Below are 14,528 nucleotides of genomic sequence, written 5' to 3'. Positions count from 1 at the left end.
ATACTTCTGTGTTTGCTATGAGGATTGAGTTTATACATATAAAATATTTGGAAAATTTTGCTTGATTAAATGATCTCTCAATAAATATTACAATTAATATTATCATTTTAAGAAATGATTTAGTTATATTAAATATACATTGTTATATCCTATAAATATAGCTGGAGTTAAGAATTTAGTTAATATTTTGGGAATGAAATTAATAGAAGGTTTTTTTAAATTATAGGTACCAAAGATGTACAGTGGGAATTTGTACACGGTTTACTTGAAAATGCTATTTATGGAGGACGTATAGATAACTATTTTGACCTTAGAGTTCTTCAATCATACCTGAAACAGTTTTTTAATTCTTCAGTAATTGATGTATTAAACCAAAAGAACAAGAAAAGCATTTTTCCGTATTCCATATCTCTACCAAAATCCTGCAGCATTTTGGTAGGTAAAATTAATTGTTTTCAATCTATTACCAGATAAATATATGAATTATTTCTTACGTTGTTAAATCTTATTTCTTTTCAAATGCACAAGTAATTACTCACAGTGTGGATTACTATTTGTTATGCCAATATATAATCTTGTTCTCTAAATTCTAGCAAGGTATTCTATAAACTTTTGGTTACTTACTAAAGATTAATTGATGATCATAGTGATAATAGGCTAGTGTGTAGGGAAATATTGAGGGGAGAAAGTACAAAGAATGTAGAACTGCTGTCGAGCTGGATTGGAAGAATATGCTACTTCCTAGTAGGTATGAGCATACTTTGATATATTGAAAAATATGAAAGAAGCTGAATATTATTTAACAAATCTCCATCTTCAGTTTTTGGTTTGTAAACTTAAAGCAGGTCTAAATATATAAAAGGGATTTACTTTTTCTGTCTTTCACAGCAACATTTTTTGTTTATGTGAATTTATTTTAGTCAGCTTTTTGCCTTGAGTCATCACGTAAAAGCCTCCTAGAATGCAGTCATCTTTTCCAGAAGATAGTATCAAATATAGCACAGACATTTCAATTCTAGTTTGTTTTGCCATAAACCTATATTTGTTAAAATATCCAAATGTTTTTATTACAGAGTATTAGAATTATATGTTTCTTCATGAATTACAAAGGTATATACTAGAGTACGTCAAAAAGGTTCATGGAAAAATAGAATTACAAGATAGTATGACTCTTCATGAACTTTTTTTAGTACCCAGGTATATATTCAATTATATCATTCTCTCCATTTTGTGCTATTTTCTCTGATCCAAATAATTTTCAAGAAAATTCCCTTATTTCAGTAACATCATTGCCAAAAAGAAAAGCTTAAAAACAATATTAAATATATTACTCTTATTGAATATCTTATCTACTATGTTATTAATTATCCCATCTATTTTGTTTTTTAGTATCTTTCATTTACTTATTCATTCAATAATATGCATGGAACATCAGCTCAATGATGTCCCTATTCCAGGTATTGTGAATCCAGTGATGCATCTGGGGAGTTTATGTTCCAATAGGAGAACTTAGAGTAAATGTGCAAACAAAAGTATATCACAGTTATTTATTATTTATTTCAGATAGTGTACCCGAACAAGTCTTCCATCTCTATAGTTTGAAGATTAAATTGAAAAATAAAATTCATACAGAAATGTGCACATCATAATAAATGTACAATGCAATGAGTTTTTATACATTGAACTTATGCTTGTAACCAGAACCAGGATCAAGAAACAGAACATTATCAGCTCCCCAAAAGCCCTCCTCATGTTCCCTTCTAGTTACTACCTCCCCCACAAGGGGTACATTTTCCTGACTTCTAACAGCCTGCATTAGTTGTGCCTTTTTTATACATTGTTTATGTAAATACTATCATATAGTATGTATTCTTTTGGGTCCAAGTGAGGATAAATCAGTCTGGATATGGAACTGCCAGTCATTTAGTCAGCATGTTGATGTTCAGTGCCGGGTAGACAGAAGACTTAATCCAGTCTAGATGAGAAGATTTCAGAGCTATTTTGAAATGAACAAAGCATATAACTCTACAAAAGTAATAGTTTTATACTTATAGGATAATTTATGAGAATTACTATTTTAACTCTTTATCCAATTCAGTTGGATAGAAGGAGGAAGCCAAAAATTTCCCAGGAGGATGAGAACATACATGCATGCTTGCTCGCATGCACACACCTGTGCATTTATACAATCATATATACTTGTGTACATGTACATATGTACATATATATTTATACATATATACATTGTGATTGAGTACCTTGAGGAAGTTTACAAATGTTGAGCTAAAGAAGAGGAGGAATTTCAAAGGACAGCATGTCTTTCCAAAATTTGACATATTTACAAGTCCTGGGCTTCCTGGAATCCAACTGTTTCCTTGGAAATACTTCTGGAGCAGCTGTCAATGATGAAATAGGATGATGGGAAGTCAGAGGATGAGTTCCCATCCCAGCTTCAGCAAGCACAGTTTAGACACTTACTCAATACCTGCCTTAAAATAATTTGTCTCTTCATGAATACAAACAAAACAATTCTTATCTTTGGGCCAAAGTGAATAAATCCTCTTGGTTTGCACTTGGTCTTTATGTAAAGTCATTAGTAAATGACTGTTCAGTTGAATGGTCAACAAGTTCAGCTTCTGCAGTGCTTACGGTAATTCTTAGGATGAAGTGATAGGATTATCAATGCATTTCATCACATCTCACCAGCAAACTGAAGGCAAACTGTGGAATTATTTTATGATAAGGTGATTTACAAAGCAGTGTTTTGCATACAAGAATATGTCTGTAGGTTTACAGGGTTTCTCTAAGTACAAAAACAAGATTGCTGGAATATTTTTTATTAAATTGAAGCATGACTGTACATATTTTGGGGGGTAAAGGTCATAACCTTGACCCCAAAGTCATTTGAACATACAACCTTCTGATTTGGAATGAGATGCACTGCCACTGAGCTGTGAGGTCCTTGCTAGAATATTGAATTCTGCAAATTGGTCTTTGGTAGGTTACAGGAAAAAAAAATTAGAGAACTTTCCTAAAAACTAATAAATATATCTTACACATAGTAGGCATAACCACTCAAATGCGTGTTTTAATCATTTCAGGGTCCCATTGTATGTAGGATGTTAGGATAAGAAAATATCAAATAATTGAAGTACAAAGAAGTATTAATAACAGAATATTTTCCATAGAGAACTGATATCATACAAATATACAAAATGAGATTTACCTATAAAATATGAATAACTAATAATTTAAAAATTTACTATATTCTTTCTGATTTCAGTGGTTATAAATTCAATCTTTAATGAAAACCTGTTTTTCACTTCTTTATGTTTAGGACTATCGTGCTATCATTGAAAAACTTCCAGAGAATGACAAACCTAGTTTCTTTGGTCTGCCTGCCAACATTGCTCGTTCATCTCAGCGCATGATCAGTTCTCAGGTAACCTAAAAAAAGACCTATATTTTAGAAAAAATGTTGCTACTGAGCCTGAAGGACAAAACATTAAATTTTATTTAATACCAAAGACCCCACAGCTTTTACTTAAGATCTTTATTTCACTTAAAACATATTCTAGTTTTATCTTAAATTTTAAATGTACCAAATAGTTTTATCTTAATATATTTACTAAAATTAGTAAAATAACATTGAATAATATCAATTTCATCCAAAATATATCTGTTATATTTTTATTGTGATTTATTTTATTATGGTTACTTTAAATGTAATTTATACAATTGAATATGTCACTATATTTAATATTTTCCTAACAGGTACCAGATATAGAAATATAATTTACATTCATGCATTAGCTTATAAAAGATTAACATTTAATATTTCATACTGTTTAACTCATGATTGAATATTGTAAAAATTGGGATTTTTAAATTATTGAGACATAGAGAAACGTTAGCCATGAACAGTGTATGTCCTAGGTTCTTTTTATTTTTATTTATTTATTTTTCACTGATCTAAAGAAAGGTGAATAGGTTCTATTTTGTCAACATCAAATAATTAAGAAGAGCTATCAAATGGCCTCTTACAGTGTGCTTGAAACTGTTGTAAGTGCTTTATAGGCAGGAACTTATTTAATCTTCATAGACTATATGAGGTAAGAACTATTATTTTCCCCTTTTAACAGGTAAGGAAACTGAGACAAAGTTAAGTACCTTGCCCAAAACCATAGTCCAGTAAGAGGCAGAGCTAGAATTTAAACTCAGATTGTCTAAATAAAGAGATGGTCCTCTTCACTATGTACTGCAGCTGCCCCTCAGACATGAATGCACTGCTAAGTAATGTGCACCATTCCAGGAGCATGGACTGAAGAACTGTTACTGAGGGTTCATCGTGTGGTCAGTATGTGGAAAATTCTTACCACCTTTTAGTATTAATTGGTAATTTACAGGCATTCTAGTTAGATTATGTTTTCCTACTTAACTATAGTTTCATATTTTATTGTTATTTTAGCCAAAATTTATAAAATTGACAGTGTTTTCTCCCTTTTTAAATTATGTTGTCTGTTTTGCAGTTTGAATGCTCATTCTCACATCTGTGTAAAAAATTTTTTTTGAGCATATATTCATTAAAATAAGTATAAATGTTCTCTGGAACAAATAAGATCTTAACCTCTCTTCATCTATGCCAGCTGAAGACTTGCTCCTTATACAAAGTGTTACATCAGGTAGCCTATGAAAGAATGTAAAGTTCTGCATGTCTCATAGATTCATAACATAGGGGATTACATCTAGTCATTTTCCTCCTTGCTTTTTAGTTGACCTGAAATAATTATTTTTTAATACCCCTACCAATAATATATAAGAATTATATGTGTGTGTATGTGTGTGTGTGTGTGTGTGTGTATACATACACACTGGCCGTTCATAAATATTCTACTGATATTTGAGGTAAACCTGAAAGTATTTTATGTAGAAGTACACTGCTGATCTAGGCTTATTTTTCTCTGGCTTATTTTAACATTTAAACTCAAGGTTCTTTGTTTTTACTAAAATGCACAAGTGTGTATATATGTATATATACTTACTATATATGTATATATACATATATGTATGTATTATACACACCTGTATATATTCTTACTATATATGTATATACACACAATTTTATAATGCTAAACAAAAAAGGTTAAAATAATGAAAAGTTCATTAAAAGAACAAAGGTTTATTTCACAGAATCCAAGAAAGGGTTTGCTTTGGAAACCTCATTAGTAGAAGTTCAAGAGCCTTCTCTTTAATGCTCTGTTACTAACTGAACATGGCTTCTGCAACTTCTAGTCTTAGCATCATTCAGCTTCTGGGGGAATCTGATTTAGCACAGCTTGGATCGAATGTCTAATGAAGGAAATAGGATAACACAGAGTAGATTCAGCCTTAGAGACTTTAGGGAAAGAGTCAAGACAAGAAATGTGAATGTTGAGTATCTTTGTCTTAAGGGGAGGCCCAACAGCCACCTAATGTGCACAGCTTCTTTTGCTCCTGGGCCATGTATTGCTGCCATTGACAAGAGCTAAGGGTGTGAGGGTCATCTTGGCGCTGAGAAGCCATAGCCTTAGTTTTCCACCATCTTCTATCTCATTTTATTTATGTAGGTTCAAAACTTGCATACCAACACACAGCTCCCCAGTCTAAAAGAGTTCCAGGATCAGGGGTTTCATAGCAAACTAGGCAGATAAAGCATTCCATACTTATTTTAACTCTGTAATTTCTAAGGAAATAATAGCATGAGAAGATAGACTGCAGTGTTATTTCCCCAGGAAGTCCTGAGACAACTCAAGCTTCATTTTATTTTTTACTCACTCTAGTATACCAAATATTCTCCAGAAGTTATCTTAATATGATCTGGTCTCTACTATTTTGTCTTGCCTTAGTATTGAAATTTTATTTATAAGTATTTGTTGGATGAAAAGAGGATGACATATTCTTCCGAAAGTTTTCTGGTAACATATACTTTCTTAATATTTGTATTTTAACTGTCAACCTATTCCACTACTTATTTAACTATTTAAAAGTTCTTAATTATCATATTTTTTATTAAAACAACTTTCCCAATATGTCAGTTACTACAGCATCTTGTTTTTGTAATTATAAAGATGTATGTAGTTAAACTAATAAAATTTCTATATTTAAAGCATATATTTAGAGATTTTTTACTTCAAGTCATATTTAGAGACACACTTACAATGCTTGTATTTGAAAGTCTGACTTGACACTAAGTATGTCAATCTACTTGACACCAAGTAGATTAAGAAAACATTAGTGATCAAGCTCAAGTTCAGGGTTGAGAAGACCGATACTGAAGCAGGTATTTATTTGATTAGGGTTTTTAAAGACAGAGGCCAGTGCCAAAGTTATATAGCCAACTTGTACAAATATGAAGGCTTAAAATGAATTGAGTACATTCATGCAAGGCAGTAACCAAAAGTGTCATTTACTACAAAGTGTTAATGATATACTTATGTACAGGTGCTGTGTGTCATCAGTTACCAGCTTCCGCCCCCCCGCCCGTGACCTGCTGCAGCGTACACACCATATAGTGTACTCATCCAAATCAGCTAATACACTCTCTTTTTCGTTCACCGTTTCCACTGTGTTGTAAATGCTTTATGTGGATGATGTTGCATTAACCAAAATGGAAAAAGTCAAAAGAAAAAGATTGAGTTTTATTTTTGATGGTGGGGAGGGGAAGAGATCAATTTGGTGTATTAATATGAGGTGCTCATGGAATATTTATTTGGGGTACACATGGAATATCTTCTTGGAAATGTCTAGTAGGAATTTGGACTAAATTAACATAGTAGAGAATTTAGATATAGATTTGATTAAATAAAGATTTGACAAGCAGCAGCAGATCTGTGAGAGAGGAAGCCACGGGTGTCAGAGATTGCTGCAGAGCATTTATAAAGCAGAAAGGAAAGATGCCTAAAGGTAGAATTTTGGAATATATCTATTTAGCAAATATTTAGAGCTGGAAAAATCCTTGAAAGAATTTCGGCAAGAGTGAGCTGCAGTCAGAATAAGACAATCAGAAAAGCTTTAAAGAAGAAATTTGAGGAGATGGGAGTGGGCAGTGGTTTGGGAGTGGGGGAGGAGGACTAAGTGCTAAGGAATGGTTACTTAGAGCTCAAATTAAGTCAGGGATGTTGATCGGTGTTTCAAGACCCTTTCTAGAGTATCTTCTATAGAATGTTGAAAGGTGGAAATCAAATAGCAGTGATTGGGAGGAGGTGGGGGGAATGAGTAAGAAGGTGGTACAAGTGAATCTAGAAATATTATAAAATTATATGTATAGAAAAGATAGAATTATTATAAGATTATATGTTTAAACCGGTTTCTGAAAATCTTAGGTGTGTCATCCAAACCCCTTTATCCTATACTGGCCCTCCCAACAGGAAAGCCTATATTCTGTGGTAGGAAGTGTATGCATAGATATGGGTGCAGGTATGGGTGCATGTGGCTGTTTTTTTTTTTTTAATGTGAGATATGGATTTGGTGGTTTTCCCTAAGAAGTTGTTCCTAAAGATGAATTTTAAGTCTTGTGTATCTTAGCTTATTTGTCAAAATATCTGATAAATAGAATAAAGCTATTAGAAATTTTTAATGATCATCATAATCATTAAAGGACCATGGAAAATTAGCTTTTTTCTCATACAGAAATTCCTTTTTCTCTTTTAAAGCAAATTTAGTGTTGAAAAAACCTGCAATAAGTTTAACTGTAGGAAGTTTCTTTTAATTCAGTAATACTACAGTTATCTTTAACCACTATGCTTTCATCCATTTTTTAATTTTTATTTTTCCTTTTTATGTTTGCATTTGTTAATAATTATGCATTGACAGCATATTCTTCAGGCTAAGAAAACATGCAGCATGTTGCTTGGAAAGAAATGATGTGAAATTTGTTATTTTTGAACAAAAGGTCAGAAAAATTTGGAAAAGTTTGGCTTTGGAGATGTCCTCACTAATTTAGTAGTTTGAATGAAATTGAAATACAATAAAATCTTAATTAAAAAATGTTTCCATCTCTTCTAATTAATGTCTGAGGCAAACAAGCTAATCTATTCTATTCTCTTATCTGGGTAGCTATGTGTCTAGTAAAACTTTGGGGATTCTGCTAGTAAAGGAAGAAGGCAAGAACAGACACTGGGCCAAATTTAGTGGTCTCTGCCACAGATGGTATAGAACAGAGCTTGGCTATAAGGAATATTGATTGTTATTGTGAAATGTAAAATTTGGTTTTTGGTCTTTCCAATAATTCCATGTAATGAAATTTTCTCTTTTAATTATCCAAAAAAATTTTTAGTGGGTATTTTATTATCTTTTGTCTTATTAATTCAAATTAAATATTAACACCTAATATATTAAATCAGTATAAATTGCCTATAACTAACTCTTACATTTGAAGAAGTTCCTTGATCTACTCTAGCAGTTAAACACATTACCTCAGAAATGTCTTATTTAAATATTTTGGAGGTTCAGGTAAGCAAATTTCTTAAATCAGGGTAGAGGAAAATTTTTGATCTATGTGGAACTGGCTGCTTGCTGAAAAAGGCCACATGAAGATTTGCTGTGGAACAATGCAGTGTGCTGCAGAGAGAGGGTATTTTCTAGTGATCATCTCTGTAACTTTTGTTTGCAAGATTAACCTGTTAAAACAGAAGAGATTACTCCAAAAAAGCCAAATCTCCCTTAATTATTCACCTTGAAGAATTTGGAATCTTTTTTCCAATTCAGTTTAGCAAAATATATTGGCCATAATTACTGTGTATATTAGGACTTTAAAAGATTGAAATACCCTCTTTGGAAAATGACCTTAAGAGGTATTTTTCAGTGTCACTTATTTGGCCATGGTAATTCTTTGATTTAGCATCTAATATTGTATTTTTAAAGCATCTTTTAGCATCTTATGATTTGTTTCCTTAGGTCAATATTGATATTTTCCTTTCAAGAAAGAAGAAATGAGGCTGGCTGTTCAGCTCAGTTGGTTAGAGCACAGCCTTGTACACCAAGGTCAAGGGTTCAGTTCCCTGTACAGGCCATCTCTTTTTTTCTCAGGGAGAAAAAAAGAGATGAGGAAATAGAAGAAATAAACAACTTGCAGGTTGATAGGAAAGTAATAACCTGTATTTGTGGTCTCTTTAATGACTATACAATTCTTGATCTCTTACATTTTTGTATCACAAAGCTGCCCACCCTGGTTTATGTGGAATGTTTCAAACAGAGGCTTCCACTAGATTCAAAAGTAGAAATAAGAAAAATTATGGAAATAAGAAAAATTATAGGAAAATTATGAACTAGGAATGAAGGAGAAAAATAGGATGTTTGGAGTAGAGGAAACATAGCACACTGGTCATGAGACTGGCAGAGAGAAGAAAAATATGTTTTGAAAACTGGTTTTTAAAACTGGAACCTATAAAAAAAATCCTTAGTCTCAAAACAGTAATATAATTTTTATGAGACTAAAGTTACAGGAAGTACTATGTTTCTGGGTCTAGCTGTTGTTTATTACAAACCAAGCTATGTCAATCAGACAGACAGCTTTAGTTAGATCTCTTTTTAAATCATGATTTTATTTTCTACCACGTACAGCTCTTTAGGTTTTAGAGTATAACTAGTGTCACCTTCTCCATCTGTGTTTATGATGGTGATGATTTGGATACTTTTTGTGTTCCCTGTAATAGGCTTTGTGTAACTCTCAGAATAACCCTGTGATATGGGTGTTATTATTGAACTTATAGTTGAGGAAACTGAGGCCCAGGGAAGTTATTTTTCCCAAGATCACATATGTAGTAAGTTCCTAAACTGGAATTTAAACATGTTAATTATTACTAGTCCATGCATGTATGACACATTTATAGAGCAAGTGTAAATAGTTGATTTGGGGCTTTCTTGTATTATGAAATTCAGTAGCTTTTCTCCATAGAGGTTTCACTTTTCACATAGCCTCCATTTTATGGAGAAAGGAAAAAGATCTCTTCCTAGGCAAAAGTAATTGGTAAAGTATTTTTCGTATTTTATCACTTGACCTAGGAACCAAAGTCAAATCTTAATTACAAATATGTATTTTGATGAATTTTACAGATAGGGAGGCCTGGAAGAGAAATAAATTAATGAAATATTTGCAAGATTAATAAAACCTAAAGAATCTTGACATTAAAATAAATATTTTACAATTAAGTCAGCTGCCTATGAAGCCATATCCTTAGCCTCTGTCCTCAAAGATCCTTCAGAGCACTGACCTTACTTAATAGCTAGGCTGAAAGTGTTTATGTCCAACTAAAATTTGTGCAGAAATAATTAGATAATTTGGTATTTAGTGAAGTCGTCCACTTCAATATTATTCAAAAGTGTAATCACATTTTGTGGTAAATATTTATTAGAAGACTAAGTAGAATTTGTGTTCATTACTGATCTGAATACGTTGGTATCTGGATATCTTAAACTCATGATGATATCTTAAGCTCTTAGATTCTGAAGCTGTATTAAAGAGCAGTCATCATAACTAGTACCTGGCTCGAATATTTGAAATTCATCAGCTGCACTAGCTATCGATAATGGTGGAGGTCAGGGAGTTGCTAGTGTTGATTCACTCTGCCAAGAACAAAGTAATGACATAAAAAACAAATTATAGTTGTAAAGCAGGTTAATATGAGCACATGAAGGATGAAAGAAAGCTTATAATGTTTATAAGTTAGGGATTTAAAACTCCAACCAAAATTTGGTCATTAGGTATATAAGATGAATAAGGAACACAAAGCTTTAACCATTTTGATGAAACCTTAAAGCCAGAATGAAACAAAGAAGTTATTGGTTATTTTGAAAGTTGCCGTGTTCAGTAACTGTATGCTTTTATCTGCACCAGTAATACCCAGCTGCCATCTGTATACTATGCTTCTTTATGGAATCATTTCATTCAAAATCTTGGCAGGAGATCCATAAGCCCTAAACTATCCAGACAACTCTGTTGCTTTCTATTTCTTTTTCCTAAATTTGTCTCCACACCATTGTAAAAGCAAGATTCAAATCTCTTTACAGCTTCTTTTTTCTTTTCTTTCCCCCTCTTTACATTTGACAGTTAAGTTGCAATTGCAGATGTAGACTATTTAAAGTAATCCTTACACTGTCATAATTGCCTTTCCAGCTAAGTTAAACCCTCAGCAGAATCTCTTCGTGTGGTGATGTTGGCCACCTACAGCAAAAATCATCTGGGAAGTTTGTTTAAATGGTAGATTCCTAAGTTCCATCTTAGGTCTGTAAAACTAGACTGTCTGGGGGTCTGCTCTGGAATCTGTGTACTTTGTAAGCTTTTTCGGTGATTCTTAGGCACTCTCAATTTTGAGAGCATCTGTGTTAGGAGAAACTAGAAAATTCTTTGTTTTGATGCTGTATTCTAAATGATATGAAATCTGTGTATCAGATTCTTTTTTACAATCTGTTCAAAATAGTCATATTTTTCATTTGATCATAGGCTCAGAATTAAAAAATAACTAAAATACTGTACTTCTGGAACAGACTTTAGAAATAACCTCTATTCAAAACTTATTTAGAGAAGGAATTGAGTTTCTAGTGTCATATACTGGTAAACAGTAGGCCCAGTAGTATAACCCAGGTTTCTTGAATTATTAGATTTGGCTCATCACAGGCTATTTCCAAGAATTTAGTTCTTTCAAACATTTTTTTTCAAATAATTGCTTTAAACTTAGGAATTTCTGGAATTTGGTTCCTGCTAGTTTTGCTCTTCCATTTAAGACAGACAAACTCCTCAAAAAGGGTTTTTCCTATACTGAGTTTATGATTTGGTCCCATGGCTACAAGGAAAAAATTGTTATATTATTGAATATCTTCTTTAATACTTTACAATTCAATAATATCAAGCTGTTATTTATGGAATTAATAAATTTAGGAAAATTGTGAAGTGCAATTCTTAGAATAGTCTTCAGCAAAATGGCTCTCTCACTACGTTTAGAGATCAGTGAGTCTCCGGAGCAATGTGAGATAACACTATGAAATTTTGGTGCAAGTACTTTTGTGCATCTAGTCAGTTATCCTGTGTTACTCAGAAAAATGTTTTAAAAGTCATTTTAATCCATATTTACACAAGCACTTAAATCTTTCTATAGAGATTTTAGATATAGGCAAGTAAGACTTGGCCTCTAGACAAAAACTTCCTAATAGTCTAAGGCCAATCCGACTCTATCCAAGAAATAAGATTTTCTGACAAAAAGCATTTTCATATTCTATAGATGGTAATAGAAATATTCATTTTTTTCATCCTGTCACTTTCCACTTAACTCATAATAAAAGCATTCATTACAGAGGTTCGCAAGACCCTCCATGCACAGGCCTTCTGCTCTCTCACTGCCTTTGTCTTCTCCTTTTCCCCTTGCTCACTCCTTCACAGCCACCCTGGCCACACTTGCCTTGAGCTTCTGCCTGAGCCATCACACTCTGTTCTCTTCCCCTGGAACATTCATACCCTAGATATCTGCATGGCTTACTCTATTGCTCCCTTCAGGTCTCTGAATGTTACCTCTTCAGACACGTGAGTGTTTATATAAGATAGCAACACCCTCGACACTTAGTAGCTCTTATTCCCCTTAACCTGCCTTATTTCTTTCCGTAAGACTTATTAATACCTTTAAGTATTCTTCTGATTTTGAATATTTACTATCTTTTCAAAATCCAACATGTAATACATTTATAAAAGAATATATGTAACATTAATATATTAATATGTAAAATTAAAACATTAACAGCATGATGACATAATGAAATCCATGAACTAATAACTTAACCCAAGAACAGATGTTACTGTACCAGTGACTCACATCAACTTATGTGATTCTCTTCTATCCTAACACTGTCTTTCCACAGAAGGAACCACCGTCCAGTTTTATTTAAAACTTTTTTTTATAGTTTTATACTTTTTCAGTATTTGTATTACATGTATTCTCTCTCACACACACACATCTGTGCCTAAAAGTATGTTGTTTTGTTTTGCTTATCTTTTGAGCTTTATAAAAGAGTGTATTGCATGTGGTATTCTAGGATTTACTTTTTTACATCATCTTTTTCTAAGATTCATTTGTGGTGTGTGTTTGGCTGTAGTTTCATTCTCTTTTATTGCTGTGTAATATTTCATTCTGTACATAAAACCCAATTTGTTTATCCGTTTCCCTATTGATGGACATTTGGATTACTCCAGCTATTTTGGCTTTTGAAGCAGTGTTATTATGAACATTTGTGGATATGTCTCCTGGTGCATATATACGTGCAAGAGTTTCTCCAGAGTACATACTTATTAATAGAATTGTGTGCCAAATTGTTTTTAGTGATGGTACTAATTTACTCTCATACCAGCAGTATGTAATGTCTACATTCTTTTAATCCCACTAGTACTTGGTATTTTTAGATGCCTTTATTTTTGCCAGTCTGGTAGGTTAAAATGGTATCTCATTGTGGTCTTAATTAGCAATAGTGATTACTAATAAGACATAACATTTTTACAAATGTTTATGGGTGATTACTGCTTTTTCAGTTGGAAAGACAGCAATGAGGCACATTTGGCTGAAGCACAGTAAGCAAGAGGGAGAGTGGTGGAATATGAGGCAGGAGCTGTAGCTTGGGTGGAGGTGGATTAGATTACATTGAGCCTTGAGAGCCATGGAAATAACTAGATCACTATGACAGCATATGGCTTATAGAGAATAGACAACGGGGGAGTAAGACTTAAAGAGTTAGAAAGCAGGTACAGTAAGCTAATGCTGTTACACAAAAATGGTAGCACATTCTGAGAGGCAATTGTTCTTGGTCAAATTTTGATTAGCTTTATTTCTATAAAAGTTATATGTGTGTTTTTTTCTGTAAGAGTTATGTATTTTTCTTTAAGTGCTAGCCACATTTTCACTTATTTTTTCTTAATCAGGCTTTGAAGTTCCAGATCTTTATTATTTTTATAGACTCAATAGCAATTTCATGGCAAAATCCTTAAAATATGTTATATTTATTCTTAGAATGTAATGATGGTTTTTCTGTTGCCAAAGATTTGATGATTAATTGCTGACATAATAATTTTAGCAACATTGCTTTTAATGGCTTTTATGAACCCAGCAGCTGTGGTTACTCATATTCAGCAGCTGCAGTTATCTTGACTCAAATGGTTTTTCATCAGTTATTAGGGAAGTCAAAAGTTCCTGGTAAATTCATTTTTTAAAATGAGGAAGCTTGAGTTACTTTTTTCTGTCTGATGTCCTTCTATTTGAATATATTAACCCATATTTCAGGAGCTTTATTAGCTGCATATTTATTAGCTACAACTTTGCTAATAGCACCATCAGCAAAAAGATAAGTGTATGTACTTATATACACAATATAATAATCTGACTGCTAATTGTGGGCAAATCTGAGTTTGAATACTTTTCACATTTTGAGTTCTAAGACCATTCAAGACTAAAGCAGGTAGATTGAAGGATATTATCAGTCTATTTAATTTTGTAATATACACATGATTTTATATT

The 14,528-nt window shown here is 32.5% G+C and overlaps 1 protein-coding gene across 2 annotated transcripts in view; it reads left to right on the top strand.

Moving 5' to 3' along the window:
• DYNC2H1 (dynein cytoplasmic 2 heavy chain 1) overlaps positions 1-14,528 on the top strand; it is a 321,263-nt gene that overhangs the window by 190,468 nt on the left and 116,267 nt on the right. For both annotated transcript variants that reach the window (XM_063092854.1, XM_063092855.1), the window contains 2 exons: positions 227-435; positions 3,338-3,442. In XM_063092854.1, the coding sequence (XP_062948924.1) occupies positions 227-435; positions 3,338-3,442 (314 nt within the window). The remainder of the gene's footprint in view (positions 1-226; positions 436-3,337; positions 3,443-14,528) is intronic.

Source organism: Cynocephalus volans, chromosome 4 (assembly GCF_027409185.1).
Source record: "Cynocephalus volans isolate mCynVol1 chromosome 4, mCynVol1.pri, whole genome shotgun sequence".
Taxonomy (NCBI): Eukaryota; Metazoa; Chordata; class Mammalia; order Dermoptera; family Cynocephalidae; genus Cynocephalus; species Cynocephalus volans.
This window is presented reverse-complemented; position numbering and strand designations above follow the sequence as displayed.